The sequence below is a fragment of the Brienomyrus brachyistius genome, chromosome 22 (assembly GCF_023856365.1).
Source record: "Brienomyrus brachyistius isolate T26 chromosome 22, BBRACH_0.4, whole genome shotgun sequence".
NCBI classification, from domain to species: domain Eukaryota; kingdom Metazoa; phylum Chordata; class Actinopteri; order Osteoglossiformes; family Mormyridae; genus Brienomyrus; species Brienomyrus brachyistius.
In genome coordinates, this window is record NC_064554.1 from 17,237,218 (window position 1) to 17,255,010 (window position 17,793).

The 17,793-nt window shown below is 49.0% G+C and overlaps 1 protein-coding gene and 1 long non-coding RNA gene across 4 annotated transcripts; both read right to left on the bottom strand.

Moving 5' to 3' along the window:
• Positions 1 to 466: 466 nt before the first annotated feature.
• Positions 467 to 8,152, bottom strand: LOC125717632 (uncharacterized). The gene is made up of 3 exons (XR_007384563.1): positions 8,009 to 8,152; positions 2,596 to 2,807; positions 467 to 864 (listed from the first exon to the last, which is right to left on the bottom strand). It is a non-coding gene; the product is annotated as an uncharacterized LOC125717632 (long non-coding RNA).
• A 1,602-nt stretch (positions 8,153 to 9,754) lies between these two features.
• On the bottom strand, positions 9,755 to 17,773 carry akap8l (A kinase (PRKA) anchor protein 8-like). 3 transcript variants are annotated; one of them, XM_048990642.1, is made up of 13 exons: positions 17,295 to 17,773; positions 16,097 to 16,135; positions 15,659 to 15,890; positions 13,672 to 14,143; positions 12,708 to 12,822; positions 12,488 to 12,534; positions 12,167 to 12,194; positions 11,935 to 12,076; positions 11,396 to 11,537; positions 11,163 to 11,268; positions 10,860 to 10,990; positions 10,555 to 10,650; positions 9,755 to 10,458 (listed from the first exon to the last, which is right to left on the bottom strand). In XM_048990642.1, the coding sequence occupies exons 1-13, from the start codon at positions 17,317 to 17,319 to the stop codon at positions 10,132 to 10,134; spliced, it is 1,902 nt and encodes a 633-aa protein (XP_048846599.1). In that variant the 5' UTR covers positions 17,320 to 17,773; the 3' UTR covers positions 9,755 to 10,131. The 3 variants fall into 3 exon arrangements, with proteins under 3 accessions (XP_048846599.1, XP_048846600.1, XP_048846598.1); XM_048990643.1 differs by having other exon boundaries at positions 11,962 to 12,076; positions 12,708 to 12,825; XM_048990641.1 differs by having other exon boundaries at positions 12,708 to 12,825; positions 17,295 to 17,772.
• Between the last annotated feature and the right edge of the window lie 20 nt (positions 17,774 to 17,793).

Consider the following 17,793-nt stretch of genomic DNA (forward strand, 5'->3'; position numbering starts at 1 on the left):
AAATTGTGGGCTCGCTTATCTGCCTTTCCCTCCTGGTCCCCCCCCCCCCCCGAGCACCTCCCCTTCACCGACGCATCTCCCACATTCACACAAGTCTAGACTTCACCATAACAGACAAAAGGATCCACACAAGAGCCTATAGTACAGAAATAATGAAATAAAGGGCTCAGAGTCCTTCGATAACCTGAGAGACATATTAACAGTGTACAAGTACGGCCATCGACAGAACATGACACGTCGTTTAAACCCGGGACCCAATACCAGCCTGGGTCTGCCTTTAAGCAAACAGCTGACAGAGCCCAACACAGAGTACAAAGCGGCCCTTGAACTGAACCTGTGGGCTGCGCTGTACCATGCGCCGAAACAAGGGAACATCACTGGTGAACAGCATACTCACCCCCAAGGAATAAGCCAGTCCGCAAATCTCGCAGATGACAATCAGAATCTTTAGAAGCAAACAAACTTAATGTTAATCTCTGAAAATAATATCGGCCCTAAACTTTTAAACTACACCCTTGGGTGGCAGCACAACTGCTCAGTTAGTAGCAGTTTTGACTCACATCTCAAAAGTTGGGGGGGCTGGGGGGGTGAGGTGAATTCCACCCCCCCCCCCCCCCCCCCAATTGCCTGGGCTTCCCCGGGTACTCCGGCACCGTCAGAGACATGTGGCTAGGTCTCTAAAATAGCATGTGATTGGGTCTGTAAGTATGTGTCCTGCAGTGGACTGGCATCCAGTCCAGGGTGTACCCCTGCCCCTTCCCCAGGCCTGATGCTGCATGGGATAGGTGCCAGCGCCCCAATGTCCCTGTCCTGGGTAAGCAGATGGAAGACGGATGCTTCAAACAGCATTCAGCTGCCCTCTGCCTGAAAATTAAATAAAACGCAATCAAAAGGGACGATTGGAATAAATTATTGCTGTAGTCGCCACGCAGTTGGGCTGGCGTGTGAAACACGTTCGCCTCCATTTAAAAAAAGACCACGGCCGTCTACTCCTCCCCCATTTCCTGGCTCTAAACTGACTCAGCTTCTGTTCATTTCTTCTCTCCCGCCATCTGCACCTCCCTCCATCCCTCCATCCAGGATGCAGAGGGAGAGCTTGGCAGCTGCACAGACTGGCGGATGGTATTGCGAAACAAAAGGGGAAGAGCAGACCGGTTTTGGTTTCTTTTCTGGTGAAAACCCAGGCACTGTCAGTGCCGCCCCGCCCCGCGCTCACTTTCCCGAGCAAGATAGAGAGAGAGTGAGTGAGCGAGTGAGAGAGAGAGAAACAGGCACAAACTGGCCAGAGTCAGTGGACCTGAGTGGAACCTGGCAGCATGCTCCTTCTGGAGAGGAGACCAAGCAAAAGGGGTCCCTTTAACCCCCAGGGGCAAAAGCAAAAAATATTCCCGGCAGACACCACAGTTCAGCTTACCCGTACGCGGCGCACCGGCAGAGTGTAACACAGGCCATGGTACTAAACCCCAACTCCTCCCCTCTACTTATTACCCAAACACAGCTAGTTACCACAGTGTTCACTATATTTTGCGTGCCTGAAGCATGTGACATAGGGCACTGGTCACGTACAACTCTGGCCTCCAGTATTAGCGCAAAATGAATTAATCGCCTGCTTCCATCACTGCCCTTGTGACCGTAGTTTTTGTAGTACTGGTGCCCCTACGGTATGAGGGACCTTCACTGCTGCATTGAAAGGAGACAGCCAGCCAGGGGCTGGGACGTGGGAGGTGGGTGCACTCTGTCTCCCCCAAGGGCAAGGAGGGTGACCGGGGTCAGGTTTTAGGGATGGAGCTGAGTGGACAGCTTGGCCGGGTTGCTCCCAGACTCAGCCAGAGGGAGCAGATGTGAGGAAAAGCGACTTCCCAGCTCCCCCTGCTGCTTCCTTCTGTACTACTAAGCTCCGCCCCCCCAACAGACACACATGCATGCCATCCTTTCCTTTTCTCCATCGTTACCTCCCTCTACTCTCACGCACTGTCTGTCATACACATCACCCCTCTACACTTTGGAGGGCGGCCACTTTACATTGCACACAGGAAGGAACATCACAGAACAAGGATGCTGGTAACAACACGTGAAAACCTCAGCCTGTAGGTTGAGGAGGTGAACGTAAAGCACTTAAGCCACAAAGGAGGAGGGCACGCAACAATCTCAGAGGTGCACAACCCCCACCCATCTTTGTCTCTGCACAGCTCTCATCAATTCGAGGGCTGAATCCCTAATCACTAGGACACCTGCCTTAAAGACCCATCCCCCCTGAAAAAAGAAAGCATCCAACCAGCTGGTCAGAGTCATCGTGGCCCCCCTCCCGAACAGGCACGTGCATGCCACTGGAGAGCCCCAGCAGCAGCTGCTGCCCTTGCAAATATGACCATGAATCTTTGCAATCACTCCCACCACCGCCTCACTGGACCAAAGAATGCAACAGCGCTAGTCAGACTGAAAATCCTCAAGAGCAAAGAACAGGGGAATGACTCCCCCACATCTTCCATCCATTCCCCAGCAACCTGACTGCACCCAGCCACCATGCATCTCTACAGCTTCTCAAACAAAACTCATAACTTCATTCAAATACAGCAATAAGGTGCTTCGACTTACATATTGGTGGTTTTTCTGTGCGACGGCTCCTATCTGAAGGAGCTCATCTTCTCCGGTCCGTTTAAGCAGAGGAACTGCCCTTACCAGTCCCAAACGTGGATGGCAGCCCTTGGTCACTCTGTACCAGAACCCCTCTCGCTCTGTTGACAGGCTTACTTGGGTGTGCAGAGGTGAAGGTGAGGGGGGTCCGCTTCTGAGAACAGGGGCTGCACCTGGAAAGGCCAGCAAAGGTGAATCAATCGCTTGGTCTGGATGCACTCAGAGCAGAAACGCACCCCAAACCCCTGTTATTCTCATCAGCACTCATACTGACGTAATCAGATCATGCGCTTCTTCGATAATGCAGACGGAACGGAAACGTCACGTCCCGCAATACAACGGATACCGAGTTTTCTGAATAAATGGTTGGAGCCGACCATGGTTGGAGATCCATGGCTGCACCAACAATCACAGCACATTCAAAGATCACACAGAACAGGCGCGTCTTAGCCGTTGTAAGGCTTCGTGGAAGAGTACGTGAAATTCTTGACCCTGTCTGAGCTACATATTCAGTTGCAGCCATGTGATTCACTGTCTGAAGGAGAAGGCTGTTCACATTAGCAAGCATGTCCACCTAACACATTGGTTGATTATTATTATTAATAAAAACAAGTAATACTAATTATAAAATATTGTAATATTAACTATAAATTACCTTAGCTGCTATCTAACACTGTATGAAACTGATCTACTTGAATGATTTCTCTCAGTATTGATGTTGGGGGGGGGGGGGGGGCTATTTGGATTTCTCAGAGACCTACAGCACATACCAAGACACACCTGGCAAAAACAGCCAACCCCAGAACTTAGACATTCATCTGAAAAAGCTATGATGCACTCCCCAGGGATAACACTCTGGAGTCGGCCCTCCGGACGCTTGTACCCAAAATCCACAGCGCAGAGACCTGCCATTTCTCCTTTTTTACACCATGCCACCATCCCTTTCTTCCATTCCAGGAACCGGTTAAAGCCACAACTAGGCCGATGGTAGGGTTTCCATGGCAACTGCACCAACACATGAATATCAACTTTTCTTTTTTTTGAGGACACGAAGAAAATATACAGCCCCAACAAGAGATGAGAAGATGAATCCTGACAATAGCGAAAATTAACATTGACTAAAACCATCTGAGCAGCACAGTCCCGCCTCCCTCCAGCTGCACAGCAGTGCACAGACAGGTGTGCGTGTCTTTCACGGTGACCTGGCCCAGATTCTCGGTTTCCAGCTATCCTAACCAATCGTGTCCACCTCACAAATGCAAAACGATGCCAGCCCCTAGACAGCGGGCAGCACTAAGTGGGAGGTGTGTGCAGACCAGCACACTCTGGCAATACTTTTAAAATGCTGTGTTAACTCTCCAAGCCATCCTGACACTCAGGTGGACCAAAGCCACAGACCCAAAGCTCTAAAACACACCTAATGCTAAGTGAGCATGTGCAGATTAGCAGAATATCACATACCAAGATCAAACTGCTGCATCATAAGATGCACCTGGGCAGAGTGTGTGCATGACCGACAGTCTCTGCACATGCCATTCTTATGCACACTGCTGCCACATCCCAAGGGCACCATTCCCCCCCCCCCCCCACAAACCTACCATGCCATCTGCTGATACGCTTGACTCGTGCGCAAAAAGCCACAAGTTCGAGCGTAGCATTTTAGCTGATCTTAATTTCCGTGCATAAACAATTCAAACGTGCAGAGATTCTCTAAGCCAGTGTTTCACACCCCTACCCTCGAGAACCCTCGGACAGTCCACATTTTTGCTCCTGTCCACATCCCAACACACCTGTACCAGATATTTGGCGTTCTTTATTGGCTGGGAGCAGAGAGGGTACAACGATGTGGACTGTCTGGCGGGGGTCCCCAAAGAATTAGTTGGGAAATGCTGCTAAACTGTTTGATAAGACTGACAGATAGCAGATTGATCCAGATACACCACCTCTACCTTCCCCGCCGCCCAAGGCATCCCACTGCTATCTCCCTGCACTTTGTTCTAACCCACATAACAGGAGCATTGTACACACACAACCACACTATATTACACAAAAAGCCACACACAAGTTAAACATTGACAGCGTGCCCTCATCCCCTTAGCTCAGTGGGCGAGAGGACGCAGGGTGGTGCCACAGCTGGTTGATCAAAAAGGACCCACCCTCCAAGTCCTCTCAGCTTCACAGAATGAATAAAAACATTCAAAGAGCTCTAAAGTGATTTTAACCAGCTGTTGGGCCGGTACACGGTCGCCGGAGGAGGAAACGCTAGCGGGCCCTGAGGGGCGTTTCGGTTGGTGGGGGTGACCAATCCACAGAAAAGGACATAAAGGTCGAGCCCTTCCATCAAAGATTCTTACAGACATCACAGCCTCTCCTTATCTATCCTTCATAATTTGTTTTAAAACTGCTAAATCGTGACTTGTTGGGAATTACTCGAAGCTGCTATTAAAAGCAGATCAGGAAATAATGGTTACATTTAATATACTCTACATTTCTATCATCTTTTTTGCACTGAGCATTTCAACTGCATTCCTATTCTAAATTACTGTGGTGAGCATGACAATACTATTGTCAAATAAGCTGAGGGGGATAGGTACGATATATGACCTGTGTGTTTCGGCTCTATCCCTCATTAGAGTTAACCATGGAGACTGACCAAAGCCTTTTCAAACAATGCAGGCCTCGGGGAAAAATCTCTGCTGAGCACTCCTGATCACAGCTGAGAGACAGAAACTAGGCCCGCCGCTTTGCCTGGGGGTGGGGTGAGCACCCCATTGCCACAGCTGGCCCGGCTCCGCACCCTGCCAGGGTCTGCCCTCCCTGAAGGGCGAACCTCAATCAATCAAGACAGTACAACCCACAGCCCCACCAGAGCACATTTTAATTTCAGAGAAACCCAAACATTTCATTTACAAATTATTTACACCAGTTATGGACTTACATCATAAAGCACACACGTACACAATTAGAACTAGTTCTGTGGCAGGAAGAAGCATGCAGAATAGTGTAAAAGGACTTGTGATGCTAAGGTAAGACAAGGGTTGTGTGGTTGTAGCTTGTAAGGAACTTACAGTAAAATATTCAAGTATATAAACAGATTCAAATGGAGGAACAACCTCATATAAGCAAGTAAATGTAAATGCAGGACAGCCGGTTGCAGCTTCTACATAACACTATGTGTGTCAGCCTTTTCCTGATTGGTTTTGTTTCAACTCTTCCCGAACACTGCTGCAACTCTCAGCGCTCAGTCTCCAAACAAGGAATTTCGTAGATCGTCCCTGGGGAATCGGGCCACTTGGGGCCACCTCAGGTGCGAGGCAGTGAGCTCAATTTTTCATGGGTGAAACATTTCTACGTTAAAAACTTTACTGTTCTCTCCATTTCCCAGCAGAATAAACTCGAGGGAAAGTGCAACGAGTGTGGGCAGCTCGCTGGTCACGTCTGAAGTATTACAGTAACGACACACGGTGCCAGCTTAAAATGACAGTGACTTTTCACCAGCAGGTCAAGTTAATGGGCACCATGCTCTAAACAAATGTTGCCCCAGCTTTAATGCCTTCTCCATTTAACTATTGACTGTTTTTTCAAACCACAGACAAGGCAAAACTGAGTGTGATCATGGCATCATCACAGAGGTTTGCTGTGCAACAGACAGGCATGACCAATAACCCTGAAGCACTGGAAAAATTCACACACAAAGGGAAGCTTTCGTTCATATTTCTGTAAGGGCAAAACAGAGGACAACTGCCAGATGTTTTGTACCAAACCATGTGTTTTAATGACTTAAAACTTGCTTATAAAATGAACAGATGTTTATTTTTTATGTACGTCAGTTAAATAAAACCATGGCATTCAGACATCCCGTGTCCAATACACCCTCAAAGCCTCCACTACTAAAGAACAAGAATTTTATAGATTTTATTGGGCATCACCAACGTAAAAATACCTTTAATATTATGACCAGTAATCCACGTCTATCTTTTTGAGATAATGAAAACTGCGACTATGCACAGCACTCTCAAATAAGGCCCTGTATGATTAGTGGGGACTTTTTTTACGCCTCATGTGCATACATGATACCTTCCATGCCGGCTGAGGGGAATGAATGCAAACTCGGGCAGGCAAACAGTACGTGTCAGGGTAAGGAGGGTAAGCCGTTCGACCGCCTTTATGTAGTTTACAGTACGGACTTGCGGACGATGCTGAAGGGAGACATTGTATGTTTATATCATGGGATGATGCTGCGCGCTACTGCGGTTGCGCATAAATAGGTATGAGTAAGTCCCGACAGAGAGCCAGCTCAAACGCCACAAAAGCCATCCAACATCACAAGCAAAGTCTACACAGCAGAAGATTTCATATTCAAAGTGGAAAATGTAGCTCGCCGTTTCTTACGGAGTGGTTTCTTTAGAGCTCTTAGACCGCCTCTCACTCTTCCTAGGAACGCACAAAATGGCGACTGCGGGCAGCTTCGATTTCTTTTCCAATAATCCCAAACGCGCCGTTAATAAAATCCCAAATTCCTGTATTCTCGGCGTAATTTTTTAACCCACGGCGGGCGCCGATTGTCAAATAAGGGGTCTTAAACTTGATTACATCTAAGCCTTATCTCCGAAGCACTAGATTACATGTACCCGAACATAGTCGAGACCGTCTAGAGCGACACTAACGAGATACGCAATTTGTAGTGTTGCGCCTCTGCGTACGCATCTTGCGCGCAGAAGCCCATGGACTCACATTAAGCCAAAGATTAAAATTGGGGAAATAGAACATTTACAAATAAATAACATACTCCCTTATACGGATATAAACGTAAGATCGCCAAAATCAATGTCATTTCGTCGCACTACAAAAATACATCTCCGAACGTAAACAACGTTCAAGAATACCACTTAGGTCCGTACGTATTCACGAAAGAATGTACGAGAGATTTCACACGTAGCAACCACCTCTCACAACATCGGTTACGTCGGGGAGGACGTAACATATCACGGCCTTGAGGCTGTACATAAAAAAACAACTCGGCTAGGTTCATCATCTTACTCCCATATCCGAAGCGACAACTTGAGGCAGGGCTATACAGAGACGGAGGCTCCTCAGTCGTAAAAAAATAACGGTCACCCAGCGACGGCTTTAAAAAAAACGCCGTGTAAAACAGCGGCGACATTTCGCCAGTTTCCATCTTTCCTTGACTCACTTAGCGACAGGCCTCCGCTGAGACTTACTCGCAGCCCAATTGGCGCCGCACACCCGAGACGACAAATCCAGCGCGGCTTTCGGTCACCGGACGCAGGCGGCAAAGCCGACACTTCGTCGCAAACGCGACCGCTTGACGCGCCCCTGAGACCGAAATGGGGCCGCTCCGCCGTCTATTTACCTCGTTTAATCGGCTGTCAGCGCGCGCGGATCTTCCTCTCCGTGATCCAGAACAAACGGCTCCTTTGACGTCGCTGACGTCACACGCAGGATGGACGCCGCGCGCGGCTTAATGCGATTTCACAGCGACCCCCTGCGCCCGCTCCCCTCTCCCACTCGGGCCAGCCAGACGGGCGGAAACGGGATGCCGTCGCCTCCACTTGCATGGCCCAGGCCTATTAATAATAATAATAATAATAATAATAAAATAATAATAACAACAATAATAATAATAAAGAAATCAAGACTTGAGTGAAGAACAACGAGCTATGTAACCAATTTATGTATTTCTTTATCCCAAGAGCTGGTTGGATAATTTCAGTGAAAATACATTAAAAGTATGTAAAACACTGTATTTTCATATCTTAATATGCAATGATCCACAGGTCAAAATACAGTCACATCTATTTACATTTTATTCTGTTAACAAGTAATATTTATAACATAATTTATTCAGCACATATATATATTTAAGTATAAATGCATTAATCGAATGTGAAATACATATTTCACACCTATTTATATTTACGTATTATTTAAATTAGTTGTTTAAATGAATATATCCAATTCAAAATGTATGTTCACTATCGACGTAACTAATGCAAAAAGGGCGTGACTGCGCAACCTTGAAGTCAGGTAGAATTGCGGGCGGGCCCACTATTCTATAGGATTTATGCGCCACCATGTGGTTATGAAAGGGATTGTAACTTTCGTCAATCATCTCGTACTCTGAAGGAATAACTTTTAAGATTTAAGATTTATCACGTTCATGCATGTACTGGTACAACAGCAATGAAAGGAAATTTCCGCTACTCCAGACTGTGCAACAAACAATTTAAAAAAAAAAAATTTGCTCAGCACACCAAATCACCCTCTGCTGATGCTCCCAGAAAGCACATGTCTCACTGCACAGTTGTGGAAGGTGTTTTGCAGTGCAGAGGAGATTGTGAATTCACTCAGATGATTGTCCTAATGAACTATTTGCTATATTTCTTGACCCCAGTAGATAAGGCTCTATGGTTGCTTTGGGGCACACTCTGTACCCTTTTTTGAAGAGAACACCATCTAGTGGAGTAAAAAATACAGCAAATGATCATTTTGTCCATCACGGCCACCGATTCTGTCCACCAGAGTCCCCAAATTCTTGAGGTGTGTGTACTTCCTCTATTGCCCCTTCCATCTCCATGGTTTTAGAAATTTTTAGATCCAAGTATTTATGATGAAGCTTGCTTAAGCTCTCCTGCTTATTCCTCCAGTGTGACAATATTTTTTCTGTCGTCGATAGTGTTATTTTTAAGAACATGCCTTAAGAACAGATTTTTATTATAGTAGTACAGAGACATCTATCATTCAATCATTTTCAGGAGAGCACAATGGTTAGCATTGCAACGGTGCACCACCTAGGTTATAGGTTTGATTCCCATCCTGGTATGGGGGCTGTTTGTATTTTGCCCCAGGGTTCATGTAGGTTACCGCCAGGTTCCCCTTACAGTGGTTCCTCCTACAGTGAACTGATATGTTTTAATGACCCAGTATACATATATACACACACACACACACACACACACACACACACACACACACACACACACACACACACACACACACAGAGTGCATGTGTGCACTGATCATCCAGGGATAGACTGGCTTCAGTATGACCACAACACTTGGAATTTTCTGGCAGAGACAGGAAGAAATAGAATCCATCTTAGCTACCGCTCTTTATTTAAGTGTCTAAAAAGACAAACAAAAATGTATGTTACACGAACTGACATAACGACCAACTTTTTCAACAAAACGAAATCCTGTCCAAATAATACAAAACTCATTTTCCCATAATTCCCAGCAAAGCACAGGAAATAAAACAAGGGTAGCGCATCTCACTGTGTTACACCTGGAAATGAGAGGGCAGGGCAGATGGATTTCGGGGAAGGACACAAGGAGTGCTGCAATTCTGGAAAAGTGTGCCCCCCTCCCCCTCCCCCCCCCAGGGGAGACCGCTCTCCAAAAAGATGTCAGATGGAAGACAAGAGCTCGGGGAACAGAGATGGGACAGAAACATGAGGCACCACCCCAAACAAGGCGTCACACTGCTGCTCCCGTAATCAGCTCCTCCCTGTCATCACCGTTTTCCTCTTCTACGCCATCCCCCTTTTCGCCGCCCCCATCCCCCTCTGTCAGAGACTCCTCCTTGGCCGCCTGTCCCAGCTCCTCTCCCTCAGCCTCCTCAGCCCCCTCTTCCTCCACGCAGCCCGCCTCCAGCCCCTCGGCCGGGCGTTCACTCTCCTCCTCGTCTCCACCCTGGTGCTCCTCCGCGTCATGGCCGTCGTTAGCCAGCTCTGCCTCCGGTGCGTCCGCTGCATGTTCGTCAGGGTCCTGCTCGTCCGGGTTACTGCCGAATGGGTTCTCACCCTGAAGACGGCGGGAGACGACAAAACAGAGTGAGATCCACATAACCGTGAATTTGCAGGAAACAATCCTGGAGCACGTGGGCAGGAGGGGCCCTACCTTGAGGTAGAGTTCCAGCTTTCTACTGATGACTTTATGGTTCAGGATGCTCCGCGCTACAGAGAGGCTGGCCCTCTTCGACTGCTCCATCATCCCCTGGTTCAGAAACACAGATGGAGAGATCAGACCTGGGGCTTCCTGTCTGTCAGGACCTCAACATCCAAGGTGGGGGGTTAATGTACACCGTCGATCACTTCCTAGTTTAATCCACTTTGCCTCATCTCACCATAAATACCTGCCTGGCACCCTTAATAATTGCGCGGCAGTTCTCAACGTGTCCAGTGGGGAGGCGCTGAGGTGCTCACCTTGCGGTGGAAGTTGTGCTCAGGTGATCTAAGGTGCCTCTGGATGAGGTGCTGCTGCATGGGGATGAAGAGGTTGCAGGCAGCACAGTGTGCGGCTTCCACCTTCCTTAGGAAGTGCTCCATTCCCAAGTCTACAGGAACATGACAACACGGTTTTATTCAGCTGCTTTTTAATCAGTCAGCAACGGTCTGCTCCATAGGCTGTATAGCTGTACTTCAGACACGCCCCTCACGTATGCAGACGTAATTTGATTGGTCCATGAGCAGATACAGATAGATACACCAAAATGGAGCCTTCCTTACCTCGTGTCAGGTCTTGATCTTTGTGTACTTGACAGATGGCGGCGTTCAAGTCATCGATGTGCTTCCTCCTCAATTCCGTCTTCTTGTACTTGTCGTTCAGGTACTCCTGTCAGAAGCACAAGTTTCACGATCCTTGTTAGTGCCAGCTGGACTTCCTGAAAACTTCATCAAAATGTCTATATGGGCCGCGGCAGCTGGGGAGGTCAAAAGGTCAAGGGTCACAGGGCACTCACTTGCAGGAAGTCGGTGGTGGGTTTGGACAGCTTTCCGCACAGGAACTTGAACTGCTCCTTGTGAAATCTGCTCTCCAGATGGGCGTCCATTTCATCGCTGTAGAAGGAGCGGTACTTACAGACGGAGCAGGCAAACATGAGCCTGTAGGTGGGGAAACAAGGGCAGGAGGTCAGGCGGAGCTGGGGGCAGGAGGTCAGGCTGAGCGGGAACAGGCCTCTATACAGACATGTACGCTCCATCCCCATTTACAGGTTGCACATCCATATGGTAACACCTTCGGCTCTATAACAGACTGCCGCAGTCAGTTGATGACCTTTGCCCACTAGGCCACAATTTTTCTCAAACAGTGAAACAGTATTTAGAGAACAGGATGGCTATCCGACTTTTGATATCACTTCCCCTGTATACCTTGACTTTCTGTCAACATGGAAAACACAGGAGGATACAAACGTGTCGATTCCCCCCCCCACCCCCCAGAAGGACGAAAGGTACAAACAGCGGCATAAGCAGCGAGCGGGGGGGGGGGGGGGGTTCTGACCTCTGAGCGTTAAGTTTGACCCCTGACCTCTCAGGGAAGCGGGTGTTCCTCTTTCTCTGCTTGGGCGTTCTGTCCTGGGCGGGTGACTGCTTGCCCTGCAGACTCTTCTTCACCTGCGCGATCTCCTCCTGCATCGTCAGGGCTGGGCGAGATCAGGAACAAGGGGGACAGTTAGCTAAGCGGGAGGGACCGACGTCACAGATCAGAGGGAGAGAGGAGACACAGGTCTTACCGTCACCCTCCGCTGTGGCCGTCTCCTCCTGTGGGGGCAGAGGGGGGGGGGGGGGGAGGTGAACTTCCTGTGTTGCCACACGCACATGTATGCACGCACAGCTGAACAATATCAACACTTGAGTAAATTAGTATCATTACAGTATCCAGCAAAACATTTCACACTATCACTGAAAATCACAGCATGCAAACCAGCGGCAGTCATTGTAACTACTAATCATAATTTTCCTAATTCCCCCCATTTTTCAATTTTACTCTTCTTCATCACCAGGACTGAAGCTGGCTTTAATTCCATTCGCCCTAAACGTTTATTATTCCTCACCGGTGCGGCGTCGGCCTCTTCTGTTTTCACATTGACCTCCTTCCCGTCTGCAGGTCAGACCGAGAGATGGAAAAAAAAAAGAAAAGTGTGAGTCTCTCAAGAAGCATGTTACGGGCGGGTGACGTCCTCTCAAAGGATGGTTAATCAGGCCATTATCTACGTACAAAGACCACATTTGGCTCAGGTTGGGCTGTGTGTGTTTGTGGGGAGGGGACAGTACCGTCGGCCGGCTCCGCCTCTCCCAGCTCCGCCCCTTCGGCCTCCGCCTTGTCCGCACCGGTCTCCACGTCTTGTTCCAGCTTTCTCCTCTTCTTCCCGTCTCTCTCTGGTTTTGCCTGCTGGGGGGCGCACCGCACATCAGCATGCCCCCTCTCTCCCCCCTCGCGCTCGGTTAAGCCCCAACCTGGGGCCCGTCAGCTGGAGCAATCCACGGCCGCAAGGGCATGGCCGCACGCATGCACGCACACGCACACGCACACGCACACACACACACACACATCTACCACAATCACCGTGGAGCGAATATCCGGCCGGCGACTTGCAAGCAATGTTCCTGATCGTCCACCCAAATGCCGCTGGTGCTAAAGACCAAAAAGCTTTTGTTTTAATTACTGCTGTACCTGAGAGACAAACTCCCCATGGAGACAGACAAATCAGAACAACTGTCTGTAGCCTTACAAATCATAAACACATATAAAACCACTATTTTAGATTAAGCCAGACTGTCACACAGTTATTGGAAGATAATTTTGTTTAAAACAAAATTTAAGACTCCCGTGAGGAACACTAGACCCTCACGCTTGCAGGCATTAGCACGCAGGCAGGCACACACACACACGTCAGACAGAGATCCCAGAGCTCAGAGTGGACCTTCAGTCTGCTCTGGATCAGGGTGGGCTTATGGCCTATATCCTGGACCCACACGTAACCAGAATATGAAGGGCAGCAGGGGGCCAGATCGATGAGGTCACTGTGCACGGTATCGGTTAGCCCAATAGATCACCCCCAAAAATGAGTGGGATTATTATGAGGGAGCGATAATAAAAGTTCAGTGGGAGGGCTTTGCATTAGGGGGTGACGCCTTTTTATAGGAAGAGGGCAGGTGGTGGGGGGGTATTGGGACTCCACCACCACTCCAGGCACATGGCTGCTGGGTGGGGAAGGGGATCCATGGCGGTACTTACTCGGTTGACGGGTCTCTTGCGCCCGCGCTGGTGCCCCGCCCAGGCGCCCCCTCCAAAGTGGCCAGCGCCAGGGAAGTCTTGCGGGCTGGGGCCCTGCCGGTACACGCCCATCTCAGGGTACATGTGGTGGGACAGGAGTGACGGGGGCTTGCCCCGCCCCCCCGGGAAGTGGCTCCCGGGGCCTCCGCCCAATGCGGGCTCCTGCCAGCGCCCGAACCCGGGACCGCCCTGTCCCCTTACTCTGCCCCCTGGGGAGCGCTGCCCTGCCCAAGTCGGGCCAGGGTAGGAGTCGCGAGGCTGCCGCGCCATCTGGGGCTTGGTGGATCCAAATGAGGAGGAACCTTCAAAGCTGCCTCCTCCGAGGCCAGCGCCCCCCCGCTGGCCCTCACTGTAACCATAGTTACTGGATCTGTAGAGATCGCGTGGGTTTAGGGAGGAGGGGCGTGAGTCGAAGGACTCGTATTGGTCAAACCTGCAAAGGAGTCGCAGAGCAAGAAGAGTGAAGGTGTGACCACCAGAGACCATGCCTTTCTCATACATGTTTGAGACTAAAGGCAAATCAAAATACAACTAATAAAGATCTGAATACAATGGCAGACTACTTCTCAGTAGGATGTTGTGACCACGGCATGCCCCCCTTCCCAACTCAAGACAGGGATTGGCTGTCTTGGATCAAGAGGTCAGCGAACTACCCAACTGATGGGCTGCTTTGCAACAAGGTACCACTGACACTACGGACTCTCTCAAATTGATTGGTTGTCCTGGATCAGGTGGTCAGTGACCCAGCCAACTGATTGGTTGCCTTAGACCAGTAACCAGTGCATTATTTCCAGAGTTTTCTATAGGCAGTTCTTCTATATAGGGTGTAGGGGCACGGATAACTGGGTGCAAGCGTTAACCCAACAGCAAACTCTGGCATGAAGGGTGATGGTCGCACAGACGGACAGACAGAGCGATGTCACCCAAATGAACGAGATGGAACGGAGTGGGCAAGCGAACTGCACCACAGTAGGGAGAGGAACAAAGTAGAGGGGGATGGAGAACACATGGCACAACGAGAGCTTTACTACCAAGCATATGCATGTTACACACCTCTGAAAACCATGAGTTTTAGTTACTCTGTATAATAGACACATTTGAAAGGCAGATTTCAGCTATTCTGTGTGTACTGAGGTGAACAGGATTAGGTGCGCCCTGTAGACCCCTTCCATCTACGAGTGAACAGGCCAAAATGCATAAATCGTGAAGACCAGCCGAGATCCCCAAGGAAGCACATGCATGCTATCACACATACGCTGCAGTATGCCAAAACTGGGAGAAGTGCCATGAGATGCATTATGGGAAAGAGCAAAGGCAAACAAGCGGGAGGCTGAAAGAAGCTCAGTCAGTCAACAATAATATGAGGCCTAGGGGAAGGAACAACTAAAGTACAGGGGTCACCATTATCATCATCATCACGTCCATCAATAACGGGTATTTATCGCACACACACCCAGACACGCAAACATACGCACACACGGCTTAATTTTTAGTCAGGTATAAGCTGGAGAAATGTCACTGGCCAGCCAATGGTTCATTGGTCATTTAGCCTCTAAAAGCTAATTTCCTATGAAAAGGCCATTACTCTTCATTTAGCAACCCAATGCGAAGTACACTGAAAAACAGAACCACACTGGTCGTGTGACCTACACCCCCCCCCCCCCCAATAATATTACCCAAGACGCATTGCCGATCACAAAGGAGTCCTTGACAGTAGGTGTAGTCTGAACAGGGTTATGGGGGTGGTCTCTTTGTCAAGCTCACCACTATAGGCTGATTTATAAGTTGCCGTGTGAGAGTGGGATTGGGTACAGGCTGTTCTAGGATTGGAACATGGCCAGCATATTCTGGGGACGACGGAGAATGGGGGAAGGTATGAGGCCACGTGGTGTCATGAGGAAGTAAGGAATGGGATTGGGGGGGGGGGTCAAAGGTCGGCCCGTGTTACCTATCGTTACGGCCCCCCCTCTTCATCCCCCCTTCCATCTGGGTCAGCATGTCCAGGCGCTGGTTAATCTTGGCGATGACGGCGTCGGCGCTGGTGCCGGTGGGCGAGGCCACCGAGCTCCCACCGAAGCCCCTCTTCATCAGCCCAGCACCACCGGTGCCGTAGCCTCCCCCAAAGCCCCCGCCTCCAGACAAGGAGTCTTTGTAGCCGTGTGAACCATAATTATCTGAGCCTGAAGGGGGCAGCGGTGAGGAACACACATTTTTAAATACACAGAAATCACACCACAAACATTATAATCTCTACAGGAGATTAAATACATTGATTCAGTAAAAATCTAAAATGATGTGCTGGAAATGAGAGGGTTCACATTAACAAATGAGAATATCTATCACTCTGATATAAGGGAATTATCTGTACATTTCCAAATACCCTTACCCCTGCTGGAGGAGGTTCCACGGCCCCAATTCGAAAAGCCTAAAATGAGAGGAGAAACAACAGAATTAAACTGCTGGTTCAGTACCACAGCCCTATAAACATATTTTTTTAAATGATGCGCTTTAGAATGAAAGCTTAGCATGGAATATAAGCACATGCCAGCAGAAACTACATTGCTTTCGTCGATGCACTGCTTTAGTTAAACTTTAATACTTGCCAATTTATATAAACCAGGAAACTGATTATACATGACCCAGATCGTTCAGCAGGCTATTTCCACCTCTGGTCTTGCCGCTTATGTCCAGTCAATAGATTTAAGTGCTTCCTCTGTATTTTAATTGTCACGTTTATCCACAGCGTGCAAGTGCAGAGCTGCCTGCTTTGGTGAGCGATTACAGTACTGCGTGCTGGGGGTATGCAGTGCAAATGATGGCGCGTTAAAACACGCAGGAGATAATGTAGACAATAATGACAAAGAGCGATGGGCGGACCACAGTGACTATCGCACGAGCGGCCTGTCTCGAGATGAAGAAATCATGTCGCGAGCCGCCTGTCTCGAGATGGGGAGATCATGTCGCGAGCCGCCAATTAAAGGGGCCGTCGCCACAGCGGCCTGGAGCACGGCGGCCATTTTACTCCGATGCCTACTGACTCCATTTTAACGCTCACAATGGAGAAAACGTTCTCCAAATATTAGGTGAGCAGATGCCAGACTACCATCTGACATACCATAAGGCCCCAAAAAGCACACCTGTGTTTAGCTGTATATCATCCCGCCAGGGGTTTCTGTCCAGGATTGGCTAATGTTAGCAAAAACTGTGTTTTGGTAGTAGAGGCAGATAACATGTCCGGGACATATAGCAAACGAGCCCTGTAGCCCTTGTTTGCTATAAACTCCGTTATACGTTAACTAAGTATACCTTTGGCAGCCAAGATGTACGCAACACGGGGAAGGGGAGGGGGCAACCGTCTATAACCGGCTACCGAGCAGCGAACCGCTCCTTAGCCTATTAATAGGGTTAATTTGAGACAATGGTGCTGGCTTCTTTTTACCTTAAAGAGATGGAGATGAGACCTGTGGGTTATTATCGCCCAAAGACAGAAAAAAGCACTGGGGGATCCTGAAAACAAAGTACTCATCACCCCCCCCCCGCACAAAAAGCAAGAAACCCAGGAACATGATCCCTGGATACGTTACCTGCGCCGAAGCCTCGGTTGTCCATGTTGTTAACCGCCGAGGACTTGGTGTTGGGCTTGAGGATCTCCTGTCTCAGTCGCGATGGGGAGAACACCGTCCGCAGAGGGCTGTACCTCGCAGGTCCGCTCGGGTTACTTGTCTCCGGATTGGAGCTCAATCCCTGCGCCCTCCTGACGTCTCCACCGCGGTCAAAACGGCTCAAAACAAAGGGCCCTTTGGCTCCCAATCCTCAGAAAGACGTCTTAAAATATTTTAGGTACAAAGAGACGGACAAGATTTTTTTTCAGTGGTTTATCAAGAGGTTAATAATACACTTGGTGACCTTCTTGTACGATATCAGAAAGCGTCTACTAGCAGCGACAAGAACGAAATAAAACAACTTCAACAAATAATTATTTGCATAAATACATATTTAACATGGGCCACCACAAGCAGCGAACGTAGGTTACGTTTCGTACCAATTCACGTTGGATTCGCAGCGTCCCCGCCGCATTACATA

Excerpts from the sequence above, each read along its gene's own strand:
- akap8l (XM_048990641.1), bottom strand. The coding sequence starts at position 17,319 with ATGGACAACCGAGGCTTCGGCGCAG. Across the intron at positions 12,826-13,671 it reads GCAAGAGACCCGTCAACCGA|CAGGCAAAACCAGAGAGAGA; the intron begins GTAAGTACCGCC and ends TGCGCCCCCCAG. Across the intron at positions 10,991-11,162 it reads AGATCAAGACCTGACACGAG|ACTTGGGAATGGAGCACTTC; the intron begins GTAAGGAAGGCT and ends ATGTTCCTGTAG.